The 17,508-nt window shown below is 44.1% G+C and overlaps 2 protein-coding genes across 20 annotated transcripts in view; one reads left to right on the top strand and one right to left on the bottom strand.

Annotated features, from left to right (window-relative positions):
- The window catches only part of KANSL1 (KAT8 regulatory NSL complex subunit 1), a 65,189-nt gene extending 51,916 nt beyond the window's left edge, over positions 1 to 13,273 (top strand). For 5 of the 6 annotated variants that reach the window (XM_075846693.1, XM_075846694.1, XM_075846695.1 and 2 more), the window contains 9 exons: positions 965 to 1,124; positions 1,621 to 1,782; positions 1,969 to 2,133; positions 2,230 to 2,375; positions 5,707 to 5,825; positions 6,264 to 6,315; positions 6,790 to 6,899; positions 6,997 to 7,216; positions 10,304 to 13,273. In XM_075846693.1, coding sequence (XP_075702808.1) covers positions 965 to 1,124; positions 1,621 to 1,782; positions 1,969 to 2,133; positions 2,230 to 2,375; positions 5,707 to 5,825; positions 6,264 to 6,315; positions 6,790 to 6,899; positions 6,997 to 7,216; positions 10,304 to 10,507 — 1,338 coding nt within the window. In that variant the 3' untranslated portion in view covers positions 10,508 to 13,273. The remainder of the gene's footprint in view (positions 1 to 964; positions 1,125 to 1,620; positions 1,783 to 1,968; positions 2,134 to 2,229; positions 2,376 to 5,706; positions 5,826 to 6,263; positions 6,316 to 6,789; positions 6,900 to 6,996; positions 7,217 to 10,303) is intronic. The other variant, XM_075846696.1, reaches the window with a different exon arrangement.
- A 931-nt stretch (positions 13,274 to 14,204) lies between these two features.
- Positions 14,205 to 17,508, bottom strand: part of LOC142666589 (microtubule-associated protein tau-like) — a 73,994-nt gene continuing 70,690 nt past the window's right edge. For 12 of the 14 annotated variants that reach the window (XM_075846707.1, XM_075846699.1, XM_075846698.1 and 9 more), the window contains one exon: positions 14,205 to 16,042. In XM_075846707.1, coding sequence (XP_075702822.1) covers positions 15,827 to 16,042 — 216 coding nt within the window. In that variant the 3' untranslated portion in view covers positions 14,205 to 15,826. The remainder of the gene's footprint in view (positions 16,043 to 17,508) is intronic. The other 2 variants (XM_075846709.1, XM_075846711.1) reach the window with 1 other exon arrangement.

The following is a 17,508-nucleotide window of genomic DNA, read 5'->3' as shown; positions in this document are numbered from 1 at the left end:
ATTCCGGATGAAAAACCGCACCAAATTGTGGTGCAGTTTTTTGCTCGGACGGTCCGCTGTGGAAAACTGCTGAGCATCCCCTCCTGGGAAGACGTTTTATCCCAGGAGACCGCTGCAGCCTGTGATTGGCTGCAGCGGCGGTCACATGGGATGAAGCGTCACCCCGGGAGGCCGGCCTGGAGGAAGAAACAGACATCGGAATGTGTATAAGATTTATTTTTTTCTCTTCTGAGTTGCGTTTTTTGCGGCGGAACTGCTATTTTTTTGTGGGTTTTACCTGCCCATTGAAATCAATGGTGAAAAACCCATAACAAATAAGCAGCGTTTATACAATTCACGTGCCGCGGAATAAAACTGCACCGCCCGTCAATTTCTGAGTGTTTTTTCCGTTCACTATCTAGGCAGCGTGTGGATGACAGTTGTTCTATCTCATCCACTTTACTGCTACTATATCATGCTGCGGATTTTCTGCAACAAATTCCATTGCGGAAAATCCGCAGTATTTACGCAACGTGTGAACTGACTCAAACCCCCCCCCCCCCCCCCCCCCACCACTGCCGGTCCATGGGAAAAATTGTCTTGCATGAAACTGGTGCGAAAAAAAGTTGGGGACCGCTGCTGTACATGTTTATATACACATATTACATATGCATCTTTCAATATTTTTTATTTTATACATACATATATATATATATATATATATATATATATATATATATATATATAAAATGTGTGTGTATAAATATATATATAATATCTCTGTAAACAAAATTGAAGGAGGCCGTTTCTAAGATCTGTGAGGTCGTATAATTGTGTAATTCTTGGGCAACTTCTTTTCCAAGTGACTCAATAGAATAAATGAAGGGAAATGAATCATCATCATTTGTGGTGGAAACACTAGATGTTTGTCGCCCTCTGCTGGTTCTCGGGTGTTATTGTTTTGTTTTTGTTGCCATCTGTACAGGTTCAGCGCAGTGTTCCACGACCCTGTGAGGTCTCCTCATCGTGTGTAATGTGTGCCACTTACCCAGGGGTTTCATGCCAGTTTCCATACAGCGATCCACTATCTGAACGTCTGACCCTTCTGGATCCAGCTATTCATCCTGTACTCTCCTTTCCAGCTGGTGAGCGTGGGATTACTGTATTCCTAATCTGTCTTGTATGAGCGAAACAAATTGCGTGTGTGGACGGCGCGCCAGCAGACAGTTGAGCAGATGTGGCACGCTTTAGGAGTTGCTCAGTATTTTCTTAGATTGGGCCAAGAATGGAATAGTTTTTGCTTGGGCATTGGGTGTTATGACGCATTCAGAATTGTACTGGTTGCTGCTTGGAATCTGTCAACACTATGTTGACAAACTAAGTCTAGCGGAGATTCTATAATGCAATGCTCTCTGCTGCATTGCATTCTGGAAAACAGCGTGTTTTTTTAGTTTGTGCTGCGATAATATTCAACATTTCAGATTATATCTAGATGCCGTCAACTGCAACAGACTCCTCTGACTGGTCAGCTGCAAACATAAGGCTGGAAAGACATGCTGGCATTTGTAGTTCCCCAGTAGCTTTGTATGACCAGAGCTTATATTACAGAATTAAACGGCTTTGTGTCAATTGCTCCCACAGATGTCCCGGTTGGTCTTCAACTTCACTCTCTCCTTCGATCACACAACAAGATGGAAAGGCTAAAATCCAACAAAAAGTTAAAACAGCGCCCCCAAAATCAAGTCCTCGCCACCCCTGAGGGTCCTCGTACCGACAGAATGGCTGGGATTTTCCATCCTCACAGTAAGTCTGATGTGTCGCTTCCCTCTACACGTTGTGGTTTTATTCTACCGCTGTATTTGCTTTAGGTCCGGTGTCTGAAACGACATCTCCCGACCTCAGCCGGAGAGCCACCGCTTTCAGACCTGACCTCCTCCGATCCTTCCTGTCCCCTTATATGTCATTTATTAGTATTTTTTCCTATTTCAGGACTAACTGTCCATAGGCCTTCTCCAGAGACCCTCCTGAAGCAGCACTTGGAACCCTTACCACGCACCTTAAAGTTTGAGCGCATGTCAACCCTAAAGCCGGAGCGCTCGCTCTCCCTCCCCATGCTCCACAAGAAGAGGCATTCTAGTCCCCTGGAGCGAGACGGTAAGAATGGCCGCCCAGTTCGGAGGCTTTGTCACCTGCGCTCGCTGTCTCTGGCCTCTAACCTTTAGGGTCCTCTGCTTTTTGCTTTTCTTTCAGCAGCAAGACATGAGTTTGAGAGCGGTAGGTCCAGTCCTGCCACAGAAAACCTTCTCGGCCTGTCTCATACGCCTTTTTCTCGGCAGCAGTCTACTCCATCTGAAGGAACGTCTTCGGCATCACTCAGTGCTGCTGCAGCTGCTGCGGTATGGGACGCTTCCTTGTTTCCGGCCGCTGTTATCAATGTCACAATGAGATTTTCTGTCGTGCTCGGGGTTTTCGTTCCTGTGGATTGAACACTGGGGCCCAAGTTCACATGAGTTGACCTATTAGATCGCGCTCGGCACCCATTATATGCGGTCTGTGTGAGGTTTGGAATCACGCCGTTGGTTCCAAGTTCTTGCGATTTGGCTTTGCACAGGCTGCAGATAAATATTATCGCGCTATTGTAGTTTATTTCTGTTGACTCGTGCTTTATAGGGGTTGTCTGCTTTATATTCCCTCCTTAGAAATGCCTAGAAGGCCTTGTTCACACGGCACTCAAAAATAAAGACGTGTAAGCGCGTCAAAAACGCTAGAGTTTTTACAAAGTGCTTTTTAAAGTATCGGCGTGTTTTTTGTCACGTTTTTAAGACTCCCATTGACTGGTATTTAGGTGCGTTTTACGCGCCAAGAATTGACCTGATGCAGCTTTTTTTTACACGACGCGGTTTTTAAATTTATGCACTACTATGTGTTTTTCCATTGATGTCAATAGGAAGCTTAAAGCATGCGGTTTTTTGTAAAACGCGCCAAAAAAACACAGTGTGAACAAGTCCTTAGGATAACTTATTGCTAAGGGGTGGGGGATCCTTCTGTATTCTCTGATCGGGAGGTCTACCGGCATGTATTAAAAATCGATGGTCTCCATCAAAGGGTGCAGTGTAGTGCTTCATTGGTCGTTGCATGTGCAGTCTCCCTGAGGAGACGAGATGATGGGAGTTGTCCCTTTTAGGGCATATAAACGTACATCGTAGTGGGGGATCAGAACATGAAGGTCTTCACGTAACCAATTGGCTCGTTGTCAAGCGAGTTGCTGAAATACGATCAAGGTTAAGGTTCTTTACACCGGCAGATTATGGAGCATTGATCAGCGCCAATTTACATGGAGAAGTCAATGTACTGTATGGGGCGCTCGTCCCCATCCAGTTTGCATCATTGTCGTCAGCACATCCCCTGTTTATACTGGAAGATCTTCTGCCGACAACAACAATTTTTTTACTGCCACATAAAAGATGCGATCATCCGACAAACGAGCCTTCTGTTCCCTGATCGTTGGCTGGTGTAAAATGGCCTTTATCCTGCTGGGGGCAACACCCTTAAAATTTGCCAGGAATAGATGACCCCCCAGCCTGTGTCATTAGATCATGTGTGTCTGGTGTCTTTTAAAATGACGGGACACCTTCACCGTGTCACCATTGCTGCTTAAAGAGGCTCTGTCACCAGATTATAACTTGACGATCTCCTACATAATCTGATCGGCGCTGTAATGTAGAAAACAGCAGTGGTTTTTATTTTGAAAAACGATCATTTTTGAGCAAGTTATGATCTATTTTAGATTTATGCTAATGACTTTCTCAATGGACAACTGGGCGTGTTTTTGCTTTTTACCAACTGGGTGTTGTACAGAGGAGTGTATGAGGCTGACCAATCAGTGACCAATCAGTGACCAATCAGCCTCATACACTTCTCATTGTTCCAGTCCAGCATGATCCACAGCACAGTGTGATTGTGCAGTGAAAGAAGCTGGGCTGGAACAATGAGAAGTGTAGGACGCTGATTGGTCACTGATTGGTCACTGATTGGTCAGCCTCATACACTCCTCTGTACAACGCCCAGTTGGTAAAAAGCAAAAACACGCCCAGTTGTCCATTGAGAAACTCATTAGCATAAATGTAAACTAGATCATAACTTGCTCAAAAATGATCGTTTTTCAAAATAAAAACCACTTATTTGCATTACAGCGCCGATCAGATTATGTAGGAGACAGAGCACTTATAATCTGGTGACAGAGCCTCTTTAAGTGTCAAGGAGCGTGATTGGTTGTCGGCAAAAGCTGGAGCATTGATCACTTAATAAGGTTGTCCTGATTGGTGGCTGATTTTTTTTTTTTTATACTGATGACCTATTCACAGGATAAGTAATTAGTATATGGTGGTGGTCCGACACCTGGACCCCGCACCGATCAGCTTTTCTGGCTGCCGCAGGAAGCCTGTACACTGTATATCGGCCATGCTGGGTTACTGCAGCTCTGCTTATACTCCTTTCAGTAGGAGCGGTACTGCAGCACGGCCAATATACAGTGGTCGGACCCTTCTGCTTCCGACACGACCCCTGCATAGCTTCCGACTGCTACTGGGCGTTGGAACAGCTGATCGGTGCGGGGTCCGGGTGCCAAACCCCAACTGATCATATACTGATGACCTATCCCTTGGATAGGACATCAGTAAAAAAAAAAACACCCCCCAACCTGAACAGCTCCTTTAAGAAGTGATTGCTCCCGTATTGATCATCCCTCCTGCATTGGGGATCATCATGGATCATCCCATGGGAAATAAAGGGTGTTGACTCCCTGCCAGTCCTACTGTCTTACATTGGGTGACTGTGCAGAGTTTTCTATTACTCTCCCTGTAAATGGCGTACTTTCCTGTGCCCGAGATGTAAACACTATAGTAAAATGCTGGAGTACCGTGTGGTATTTATGAAGTGAACAACGCCCTCTGCTGGCAGAGTCCAGAATTTTGTTTCTATTGCAGATGTTGATTCTCTTTTATGCTCAAGCTGCCCATTTGGCTAGTTCCTTGGTGGGGATATTTGAGAGATATAGGTCTTCAAAATCACTACCAGGCCTCCTTGCCCCTTCTCGGTTATCTGCTCCGTGCCAGTTTAAGGTCGAGTTGAGACACTGGTTGCTAGGGATACAACGCCTGACAACAGGATGTAACCTACTGCGATTGTTGTTCTGTGTATCCCTAGCAACCAGTCTAGAACCTCGCTAACATTTCATACAGAGGGACATATATGGGCAGCATAGGTGACCAGAATCTATACTCCCCACATCACTGCAGAGGTTTGCTCCATATTATAATGTGTCATCCGACAGCAAACTGCAGTATGTGGTCTTGTTGGGGGCTGTGCCAGCAGACTGATGACCTTGCAAGCTTGCATTATAAAACCCATTAATGTCGCCAACCAAGGACAGAAATTCAATTCCAGTTATAATTTAAATAACCTGAAGTGTTAAGGGATTTATAGAGAATCTGTCACCAGACCGACCTCTTTAGATTAGGGAATCCACTAGATGTCCTAATAGCTAATGGACGCCTTTGCACTTTGCCCTACCTTAACACCCCCCCCCCCCCCCTTTCATTTTAGGACATGTTTTATGAATAGAGGGGTTCTCCCCTTTCCACCAACTCTTGACACTTAGTGACAATAGAGACCCCTTTAGGGAATTTAATAAATGGATTCATCACTCTTTCTCCTAATACCCCACAGGCTGCCAGGAGGCGACGGGTTGAGACTTCCTATGACATTGACAACATTGTGATACCCATGTCTGTGGCGGCCACCACCAGAGTAGAAAGACTTCAATACAAAGAGATCCTCACTCCCAGGTACGTACATATCATGGATCCATATTCTATACAGGTTATAGTCTTTCATTAATTGTATAGAGGAAATGGATATCTTTATATTAGGGCATCCCCCAAACAGGAGCCCAGGGCTGTATGATCTAGCGTGTCCCCTCAGCTGATTGGCTAGGAGGCTTCGCCTGACCCGATCACTATTACTTTCCAGGAGCGTACAGCCCGTGTCTCCTGTGGGGTTATTCAGGAGCTGCACCCGCTAGTAAAGTTTTACTGAGGAATCTTCCAGATGCCCTATTATCTAAAGTGCCGCCTCGTAATGAAGTGCTGCCCCCCTCAAAGTATCATGACAACCCTACTTCGAAAAGTTTCTAACTTCTGAACTTCTTTGTCCATTTTAGTAGAAACCGTAATGGCAGATCTTGTCCATGTCAATTCTTACTCGTTTTCACTTTGATCCCACAGCTGGCGTGTTGTGAAAATCGCTCCGCTGCCGAACACTGAAGAAGATTTAGAAGTAAGTTGCTCTAGAGATCCTGTAGTCACAGCTTAAGTCAATGGCTGGTCTCATGCAGACAAACCCTTCACTTATTCTCTATTAGGGCATATGGACATTATAGAGCTGGGTCCGCTGCTCAGGAACCCGCTCTCCACTTGGCCTAATAGTCTGGCAGACTTGGCACGTGCCTGTGTTACATAGCGGGCCATTCATTTTGATGTAGTACTACATATGCTGCAAAGAAAATGTATTGCCATTGGGTATAACAGCTGATCTTGGGTGGATTCAGAATGTCGGACCAATGGTAGTCAGCTGATGACCGGGCTGGCTGCAATATTAAGAGGTTGTCATGATGAGACAATCCCTTTAATTCTATTACTGTCCCTCGCTGCGGATACACTGACTTTTGTGCGACTCCTACGTAGAGCAAGTCTCCGATCGTGTGACTCGTGTGCTATTTTAGTCACGTACTTAACATTTGTTTCCTTCCAGTTGGAAGACCTCTCCGATGCCTCATATACAGCGTTGCATGCAAAGTGTGAAGACATGGAGAGGGCACGATGGGTCAGTAGCAGCATCCCACCGCAGCGCCGAGGAAGCAGGTACTTTAATATTCCATTGATGCCTTAGCGGATGGCGGTGACGTACTCCCCAGTAATACTTCTACCACAGAGGGGTAACACTTGTGTTCTGTCCCAGGACTCACAGGACATCTGAAAGCTCCATGACCCAGTCTTCACAGCCCCTCACACCACAGCCTCCATCCCCGGACACAAGCAGTTGGCAGGCCCTGCCAGACTTCTCTCCACTCAGCCCCGATGTCTTATCGGCCCCTCCTACACCGACTTCAAGGGACACCCCACGTCTGATCTCTGAGGAGACGCAAAGTTCAGTGTCTGACTCGGGGTTTGAGGAGACGGTGAGTAAATGGAAACAGCTGCTGTGATTCTCACATTTTCAAGGGTTATTTATCTGCGTCTTGTAGATGGGACTCATTCACATGGGATGCGCTGATTTGATGTAAATGTTTCCAGCATCTTTTAGTACCGTGGTCTGCAACCTTTGAACTACAACTCCCAGCATGCCCTGACTACCAGTTGCAGACCATTGGTTTAGGACAATGGTAGCATCTCACATTAGTATCCCTTGGCCTAGTGACTATATATTAGAGAGCAGGGAGACACAACCTATTGCCAGTGTGGATCATTGCACCCACTAAACGGCCTCACCCAAAGTGATGATCATGTGGCAAGATTTAATGGTGTTGCCAATTTGTCTTCTCGTTCTTTGCTAATATGGCATTTGTAAAATGGCTTGTAGATGCGTTTAAGGTTCTGCAAACTATTCATAAAGTGGTATTCCCATCACAGAGAGCGATGTCCTAACGCTATGACATGCCATCACGGTCTGATCAGTGGGGGTCCGACCTCTAGGACTTCCATCAATCTTGTGAATGAAGGGGCTGCAATGCTGGTTTATCAGTGCCCGATGTGCAGGGAAAAGCAGGTGCTGGATCACAGTGCTTAACCCCTTCCCGACCACCCCACGTAGATTAACGGGCTGCAGCACTGGTCCTTGTGCCTGCAGCCCGTTAATCTATGTGTGCTCCTAAAAGAGCACCCAGGCGGTCCCCGCTGCCCGGCATCTCCCAGTAGAAGCTGCCACTAGCAGCCTTAGTACTAGGGGAAAACATTGGGTCGGATCACAGCGGTGATCCCTGCTGATTAACCCATTAAATGCAGCGGTCAATAGTGATCGCTGCATTTAAGTTGTTATAACAATATCGGCACCCAGCTACGCGATTGCGGGGGGCCGATTGTTGCTTTGGCAACCGGAAGCCTAACAAAGGCTTCCGGTCTGCCATTTATGGAAGGCGATTAGGTCCTGCCAGAGACCGGACCTAATATGCCCCCCTGTCAGTGTGAAACTGACAGGTATAATACCCTGCAATACATAAGTATTGCAGGGTATTCTAACAATGATCCCACAATTGGATCTTCAAGTCCCTCGTGGGGAAAAAAAAGGAACATTTCAAAATAACCAAATTAAGAATCTCCCTTTTTCCCTTATAAAGTCAATTATTATTAGGAAAAAAAATGAAAAAAAAAGAAATAAACTATGCATAATTGGTATCGCCGTGTCCGTAACTGCCTGATCTATAAAAATATAATGTCATTTATCCCGCACGGTGACCGCCATAAAATAATAATTAAAAACCGATACCGGCATCGCTATTTTTAGTCACCTCGGTTCCCAAAAAATGTAATAAATAGGGATCAAAAAGTCACATGTACTCAAAAATGCTACCAATAAAAACTACAGTTTGTGCCGCAAAAAAACAAGCCCTCACACAGCATTCCTGATAGAAAAATAAAAAAGTTGTGGCTCTTAGAATAAGGCGACACAAAAACGAAAAACTTTTTTTAAAACCCTTGATTTTATTGTGCAAACACCGTAAAACATAAAAAAAAACTATACATATGGTATCGCCGTAACCGCAGAATAAATTAAGTATGTCATTAATGGTGCACGGTGACCGCAGTAAAAAAAAAGAATAAAAAACAATAGACGTTTTCACGGCCTAATTACACTAAATTCAGCAAAAAACCTATGGGATCAAAATGCTCACTGTACCCCTAGACAAATTCTTTTTAGGGCTCCTTCCCTTCTGAGCCCCGCTGTGTCTCCAAACAGCCGTTTATTACCACATATGGGGTATTGGCGTAATCAGGAGAAATTGCTTTACAAATCTTGGGCGGCTTTTTCCTTCTTTATTCCTTGTAATAGTTGATAATTTCTACGTTTTATTGAAAAAAATTTAGGTTTTCATTTTTACGGACGAATGCCACTAAATTTAGCAAAAAAAACTGTGGGGTTAAAATGCCCACTATACCCCTTGATAAATTCCTTGAGGGGTGTAGTTTGCCAAATGGTGTCTTTTTGGGGGGTTTCCACTGTTTTGACCCCACAAGATCTCTTCAAGCCTGACATGGTGCCTAAAATATATTCTAATAAAAAGGAGGCCCCAAAATCCACTATGTGCTCCTTTGCTTCTGAGGCCGGTGCTTCCGTCCAGTAGCACGCTACGGCCACATGTGGGATATTTCCTAAATCTGCAGAATCTGGACAATAAATATTGAGTTGCGTTTCTCTGGTAAAACCTTTTGTGTTACAGAAAAAAATGGATTTTCTGACAAAAAAAAAAAGAAATTGCAAAATTTCACCTCTACTTTGCTTTAATTCCTGTGAAATGCCTAAAGGGTTAAGAAACTTTCTAAATGCTGTTTTGAATACTTTGAGGGGTGAAGTTTTTAAAATGGGGTGATTTGTGGGGAGTTCTAATATATAAGGCCCTCAAAGTCACTTCACAACTGAACTGGCCCCTGTAAAAATACCCTTCTGAAATTTTCTTGAAAATATGAGAAATTGCTGCTGAAGTTCTTAGCCTTGTAACGTCCTAGAAAAATAAAAGGATGTTCAAAAAACGATGCCAATCTAAAGCAGACATATGGGGGATGTTAATTAGAAACAATTTTGTGTGGTATAACGGCCTGTCTTACAAGCAGATACATTTTAAACTTCGAAAAATGCTAATTTTTGCAAATTTTCTCGAAAGTTTGATGTTTTTCACAAACAAATACTGAATTTATTGATCACATTTTTCCACTAACGTAAAGTACAATATGTCACGAGAAAACAATCTCCGAATCGCTTGGATAGGTAAAAGCATTCGGAAGTTATTACCACATAAAGTGACACATGTCCGATTTGAAAAAATTGGCTGCGTCCACAAGGCCAAATCAGGCTGCGTCCTAAAGGGGTTAAACCAGCATTGCAGCCTTCATTCTCTGGATTGGTGGGGGTCTTATAGGTCAGACCCCACTGATCAGAAAGGAATGGCATAACTCAGCAATATGTCTTAACTTTCTGTGGTGGTTCTACCCCATTAATGTTTGGGCTGCCACTACCGACCTGTTTCTTACCATTCCCTTCTTTTCACTTGCAGATCGTACAACCGTGGGAGAGACGACATTTCCCCATTCCTTATCAACCCAAACAGGATCTTGCGGGAACCAGCGAGCCAACAGACTGGGGAGGGCCGCGCCCTCCGCGTAGATCTTCCTGCAGCTCCAGAACTGCCAAAGATACAGAGGGAGCCCCATCCTCCCCGCCCTGCCCTCTGACCAGACCCCGACCCCTCCACAGATAAACGGAGGGGGGGGGGGGAGGGGCTGTAACGAAAGAGTTAAATGGGGGGGGCAATTAAAGAAAGAAAAATTATATATAAATATATGAACCCGACAAGACAATTTGGTTAAAGAGGAATCCGTTGTTTGATATTCAAACTTTATCCCAGGAGCAGAACGCCAATTTCACAGTTTTTAGTGAATTTAAGAACTTTAGATACCTGTTCATTCTTGTTTTCCTATTGTGTTTTTTCTTTTCCTTTCCCCTCCCCCCCCCCCCCCATTTTTCTTTTAATCAAGCGATGTTCTAAGTGTGACACTGTGTATGTAACCCGCTGCTGTAACACTCTGTGCACAAGGCAAGTAACAGAGGTGTAGTCACTAGAGTCAATGCACTCCGTATTTCCCAATGCCTGGATAATGTAAGCTTTTAATGGTATGGTCCTGCAGGTTGACTGGAGAGACCGGGGGTGGGGATGCAGGTGAAATTAAAAGGGACGGTCTTCAAGATGTTGATGGCATATCACTAGAATAGGTGGGGGTCCGACCAGTAGGATGAAGAGTCAGTGGAGATTGCTTTGCGGGCTCTGCTTATGGACTATATTGGGCTGCAAAAATGGCACAACGCTTTCTGGCATCACTGCCGTCGAACCCCCATGGATTGGACATTGATGGTATATTCTAGCAATATGCGATCAATGACTTGAGTAAGGCAACCCCTTTAACCTGTTATGTCCCAAGTCACTTCAGTATGTTCCTTAAGTTGCAGCATTTGCTGTTCTTGTAGGATGAATCTGCTACTCCGACATTTCAGAACGTTGTTTCTACTGATGTCAATTCAACAGTCCTCATAGATAATGGGGAAAGAACACAAGATTTGTGAATTATTCATTTTTTTTCCGTCTATAGCTGACTTGTTAATGTAATACATCCTGTGATGACCGTGACTGATCACTGGGGGGCACTTCATGTCCTCGTTACTTTGTGAGACATTTTCTCTTTGCAAAAACCTAAAATAAAGCGCTGACTTATGTCACAATTCTACCCCAACCCCCCCCCCCCCCCCGGCTCGCTGTGATGTGCCGTCCCTGTGACGTCACACCCCAGGCTATAACATCGTGACCTCATACATCCTGGCAATGAGCCATGTATGGTGTAGTCATGTGACTGCCCTGTGATGTCACAAGGATGGTACCTCATGCCGTTGTGCGTGTCGAAACGTGACACGAAATTTGGGCAGGATAGGGGACATAAGGAAAATTTATTTCATGTTTTTGTAAATGAGGAAAAAAAATCCTTTCCCTGATATCTAAAGGGTTTGTTTGATTAGAAAAATGTTCTGCTTCCCCCTCCCCAATCTAGTCCATGGGCTGTGCCTGGTATTACATCTCAATTTGAAAGTGGCTGAGCTGCAATACCAGTCACTACCCATAGTCAAGAATGGCGCTGTTTCTAGAAAAGCAGAATTTTTTTTTCTCGTCTCCTACAACCCCATTAAAATGTAACTAACCACCATAATTTCATGTTAAATTATAGTGTTGTATGTTAATTTCAATTGGGTGGGTGGTGACCAGGCATATTCGGATACCTCTCGACTAGAAATTATGTGCAGAACCCCCTCGTTCTTGGGCGTCGAACTCCCATCTATGCGGCTTTTATATAATGGACATGGGATGAATGTTATTAAACCCCTTAGTCCATCTTTACAATGAATATCAAGCCAAAATGAGGCATCACTAGGATCCGTACTGTTGTATTTCTCAGTTATGGGACACTCCATGTTACTAGCATGTTTATTGATGATGCCATGCTGGAGCGTACAATACCCTGTAGTAATGCTAGAAGCCAGGATGTCATACACGTTATGTTATTTCTTTGTAGTAGCAGATTAGTAATTAAGGATTTTCAGGCTATTAGGGGTTAATGAATAGTGTGATTTTCTGAAATTCTATGTATGCCATTATAGTTTTTCCCAGTCTACCTTGAATTATTTTTTTCAGAACATATCAAATACATACGTGTTACCTGCACATATTAAACCTTATTTAGCTTCTTTGTTGCATGTTTAAATCTGTTTCTCCCAGTTCCACTGTTGTCCTTCAATTATTGGTTAAAGATAGATAAAAAAGCCCCAAAAAAATTTCGATGACGTCTGCATTTGCTGGGCTCAATCTTGCTGTTTGTTCAGAGATCGTCAAGGTTACTGAAAGTGTCCCCGGACCTACTATGGTCTCCCCTACTTGACTACGGCCTCCCCTTTACAACAGTCGCCGATCCTCTTTGTACACAGTGGGTTATAACAGATTCTGTATCTATTAGTTGTATATATATATTTTTTTTCCCTGTCCTTTAATTTTTCATGTTTTTTTTTTTAATATCTTTGTGCAGTCATGGGCAGTCCTTGGCACTGAATGGGTGATTGTTATCGATGTTGTTTTAATCTGTTTGTCCACTTCTAAACTTCTAAGCATTAATGGCTTTAGTTCTCCAGCAAGTTAAAAAAAAAAAAAAAATGTTTTGAAAAGTTTGAGAACTTTTAGCATTGTATAAAGAGAAATAATAATGAAACACAAGACTTGTATTTTGTAAATAAGTTTTTATTAGCTTTTTGTTTTTCTTTTTTTCATGTCCCCCTGAGAACATGACGATGGGAGAATCTGCACCGTCTTCTGGGGTGTATAGAGTGATTTATAATTATTTTTGGTTTAACATCCTTATTCTGTTGGGGTAAAAGTACAAAAAAGAAAAAAAAAGTGCTTGAAAAAAAAATAAAAAATAAACCCGTTAAATATGGTGTCGTATTAGAAGTAATTTCCAGTTTAGGGGGCAACATGAGACGCTGGGACTGCATTGGCTGCCTGATATAGTAGTTAATGTAACAAACTTGGTCTATTCTATGCATTAGATTATGCGCCCTGACTACTGGGGGTTGTGAATGGGCGAAGTTGTAATACCAGGCAAAGCCAGAGTGGCGCTGTTTTGGGGAGAAAAAGAAAATCCCAGATAACATCCTTGTTAAAGGAACACTTCAGACAAAACTGACATTGTTAGGTTTAGTGCAGGGACTGAGGGGGGTGGGGCATGACACAGAAATTTTCCCATGCATCTCTGCAGTGTACAGGTTGAGAAGTGCCTTATGGGAACTCAGCTCTGTTTACAGGTTGACCGTCTGCGAAGTGCTGATGGATTTATAAGTGACTGGCAGCAAATGTACGGTAAGAAATTATGTAATGAGATTAGAAAAGTCACTCAATGTTTTATATGCAGATTTAGTTTGTCCAAAACAAACCTATGGTAAGCCGCAGGCTTGCTCGGCTCTTTCTGCAAGTCCCATAGACTTAGAGCCCCATGCTCGGCCACCTCTCCATCTATAGTGAATAGGTGGTCGTGGGACCATCATTCTCCCAATAGCGGAGGTTCCTAGTAGTAGGAGCTGCGCCTATGGGGTCATTTATGGCATGTCACTTTAATGCTAGACTTACACTAAGGCATCACTTATATGCTTTTTGGCTTTTCAGCAGTGTAGTTACCAACAGAGCAGCAAACAGGATTTCTACATATCAGTAAAGGAAGTTCCCAAAAGTTTTTAAAGTTTGAGGTTTTGGGTGAAGCAGACCTTGAATAACACGACTGTCCTGGTTGTGACCAATCTCAATTGTGGAGAAAAAAAAAAGATTGTGCCCCATATTCAGAACAAAATTAGGCCCCCCGAGATCCGTGTTGTATTAATAACTTTATTTCCAAATCCACTTATACAGCAACAGACCGTGTGAACCAGCTGATCAGACACGACACAGAATATGGACAGCCACAGATACAATGGAGAGAAAAGGGGGTTGTATATGGGGAGGGGGTTTTGTTACCAATGACATTAACAGAGGGGAGAAAGGAAGGCAATACTGAAATTAAGAGGGGACGGGGGGGCTGCAGAGGAAGGACCGCATTTAAAAAAAACTCAAAAACAGGATAGCAGCCACTGCGAATTCTTCAGTTCCATTATAGATCACACAGAGCTCAGGCCAAGCAAACTGCAGGCCAGGGTGGAAATGCATTGGAGGTTTGGGCAGCGGAGATTTGAGGAAACGAACATAGGTTGTAATCTTATATTAAATGTGAGTTAACCTGTTTACTGCCAGAAGTGATAAACCCCTTTATGGTTAGCATGCATTCCAAGTGCTGGGGTTCTATATCATCTTGCAGACATGAAACGTGGGGGTAGGGAATGGCCACCTTGAGATCGTACTACAGATTCAGTAGTGCAGACGATAGAAAAGCTAGTCATAGATGTGGCCTGTCCCTTTAATGTGAGCTCTAGGTCGAGACTGGGGAGCCGAATGTTTTCTATAGACTAAACAGGGACGGTATTTGTCTCAGTATGGAAGTTTGCAGACCAGCAACCCTACAATCCCCTATGGTTAAGAAAATGGATTAAAGTAATAACATCCCTCTGAGTTGATTCCGGAAACAGCGCCACTCTTGTCCATAGGCTGCGTCTGGTATTGTAGCTTAGCCTCATTTACTTGGAATGGGCGTAAGATGAAATACTGGTAACGGCCAATGGATAAGCGTGGCACTGTCTATGGAAAAAATACCTAGTTTCTAATCCTTCCCTTTAATGTTGCTAGGGAGGGGTCTAAGAAAGTAATTATTAGGGTAGATTCACACATCATGTACTTTGTGGGATTTCGGTGCGAATTCCACAAAAAGTTGTGAGTCACAGTGAAAAAAAATCCTGCTGCGGATTATAAGCATGCGGTGGATTTTTCCAATCCACAGCATGCCTTATAAATTGTGGAAATGCTGCAGATTTTCACTGTGGACTTCACTCATTGTAAAATCTATGGCTAAACTCCGATCCAAAATCAACTAGGAAATCCACTTGTAACGGGCGGATTTCATTATGGATTTTGAGGCCGGTTCCACAGAGTAATTTATGTGTGAACCTAGCCTTAAAGTGAAATGTAAAAAAATGTATGTCCCTGGGGGTCTCTTCCTTGGGAGGTATGGTGAAACAAGGTGGCTTGCTGACTCTGCTCTGTCCCAGGAACCCAATGTAAACGGGCACTTTAGATATGGCACTCGCCTTTATTACCTCTTTGCGCCTTAGAATAAAAACAAAATATACATAAGATCCATGAATACACCTGTTTTTCTCCCCTCTGCTACTAGTAAGTAGGTGGAGATGTTCTTCCGAGGATGGGACGTGTAATAAATAAGTATACAAGAGACAGTTTAATTATTCAATTGAGTGTGGGCATTTTTATGTAAGTTTCCCTTTTTTTTTTTTTCTTTAATTCTTGACTACGTCTCGCACCTCCAGCTTCCGTACCGAGATCAGCTCATCACAAGCCTTGCTTAGCGAGGGAGGCCGAGACTTGGTCAGCCAGTGTGGAGAGTTGTGGGGAGTCAGACATGTTAATGCTGCCGGAAGAGGAAACATTGCTGAGACGCCGGGGGGATGTCTCTCCGGAGGGGTTGGGAGACTTGTAGACGATCTCTGCTCCGTGGTCCGTCTTGGCTTTGGCATTCTCCCGGAAAGACAGTTTGTGGCTCTCAATCTGTTTGGAAAAGTAACACAAGAGGGTGACTTCTAGGTACCCAAAAAATTCTAATGGTTTATTAAGACCTGCCACAGTTTTTACAACCTAGTCATATTGTGGAGCCTTCTCCAAGGGGGTAGGGGTTTTCTGCAAGGAGCCCCCTCCTCATTCATTGTCCATTCTCATTTCTAATGGGTAAGCTTAAGGTACTTTGGTGATAACTCAGTAGTTGGCACACCGGTTGAGGTACAGTCTGTACAGTAATTCACAGGCATGTCTGGTCCTCCAGTGTGAGAGATGCTCTTTGTAGCTGCTCCCCATTTATAAGGATTCTGAGGAGACCCCGTTCGGTTTTCTAATCTAAACTTTACTATTGATACTTAATACCACTTTGAATATTACATTCACACATAAATTTGGCTCTGCTACATTTGATGTAATTTAGATATTTTGTTTGTGCACCCCAATACTGTTCTAAGTTCGGACTGTAGGTAAACATACTGAATTATCTATGGCAAATGGCAGATAACACATTGTGTGTGTGTCTGAGTGAGTGAGTGTGTGTGTGTGTATGTGTGTGTACGCGTGTGTGTGTGTGTCTGCGTGCGTGACTGCGCTTATCTGCGTGTGACTGTGTGCGTACGTACCTGCACGTGTACGTACCTGACTGACTGTGTGTGCCTGTGTGGGCGCGTGTGTATGCACGTGTGTCTGTGTACCTGCGTGCGCAACTGTATGCGCGTGCGTGCGTGCGTATGTGACTGCGCACATGCGTGAATGTGTGTGTGTGTGTGTGCGCGCGCGACTACGTGTGTGTGACTGCGTCTGCATGTGCGCGCGTGTTACTCTGTGACTGTGCGTGTTTATCAGTGTGCGTGCGTTTATACAAGCCAATCCAACTTGTGGGAGGGGCTTCTGGAAGCATGGGGTGAAATTTCTCCCGATTACCTCAGCAAATTAACAGCTAGAATGCCAAAGGTCTGCAATGCTGGAATTGCTGCAAATGGAGCATTCCAAGACCAAAGCAAAGTTTGAAGGAGAAAATTATTATTTCAAATAAAAATCATTATTTCTAACCTTGTCAATGTCTTGACTATATTTTCTAGTCATTTTGCAACTCATTTGATAAATATAAGTGTGAGTTTTCATGGAAAACACAAAATTGTCTGGGTGACACCACACACACACACACACCACCCCCCAACACACACACACCCCCGCCCAACACACACACACACACACACACACACACACACACACACACACACACACACCCCCGCCCAAACACACACACACCCCCGCCCAAACACACACACACCCCCGCCCAAACACACACACACCCCCGCCCAAACACACACACCCCCGCCCAAACACACACACCCCCGCCCAAACACACACACCCCCGCCCAAACACACACACCCCCGCCCAACACACACACCCCCGCCCAACACACACACACACACACACACCGCCCAACACACAC

Source organism: Rhinoderma darwinii, chromosome 13, assembly GCF_050947455.1.
Source record: "Rhinoderma darwinii isolate aRhiDar2 chromosome 13, aRhiDar2.hap1, whole genome shotgun sequence".
NCBI classification, from domain to species: Eukaryota; Metazoa; Chordata; class Amphibia; order Anura; family Rhinodermatidae; genus Rhinoderma; species Rhinoderma darwinii.
This window is presented reverse-complemented; position numbering and strand designations above follow the sequence as displayed.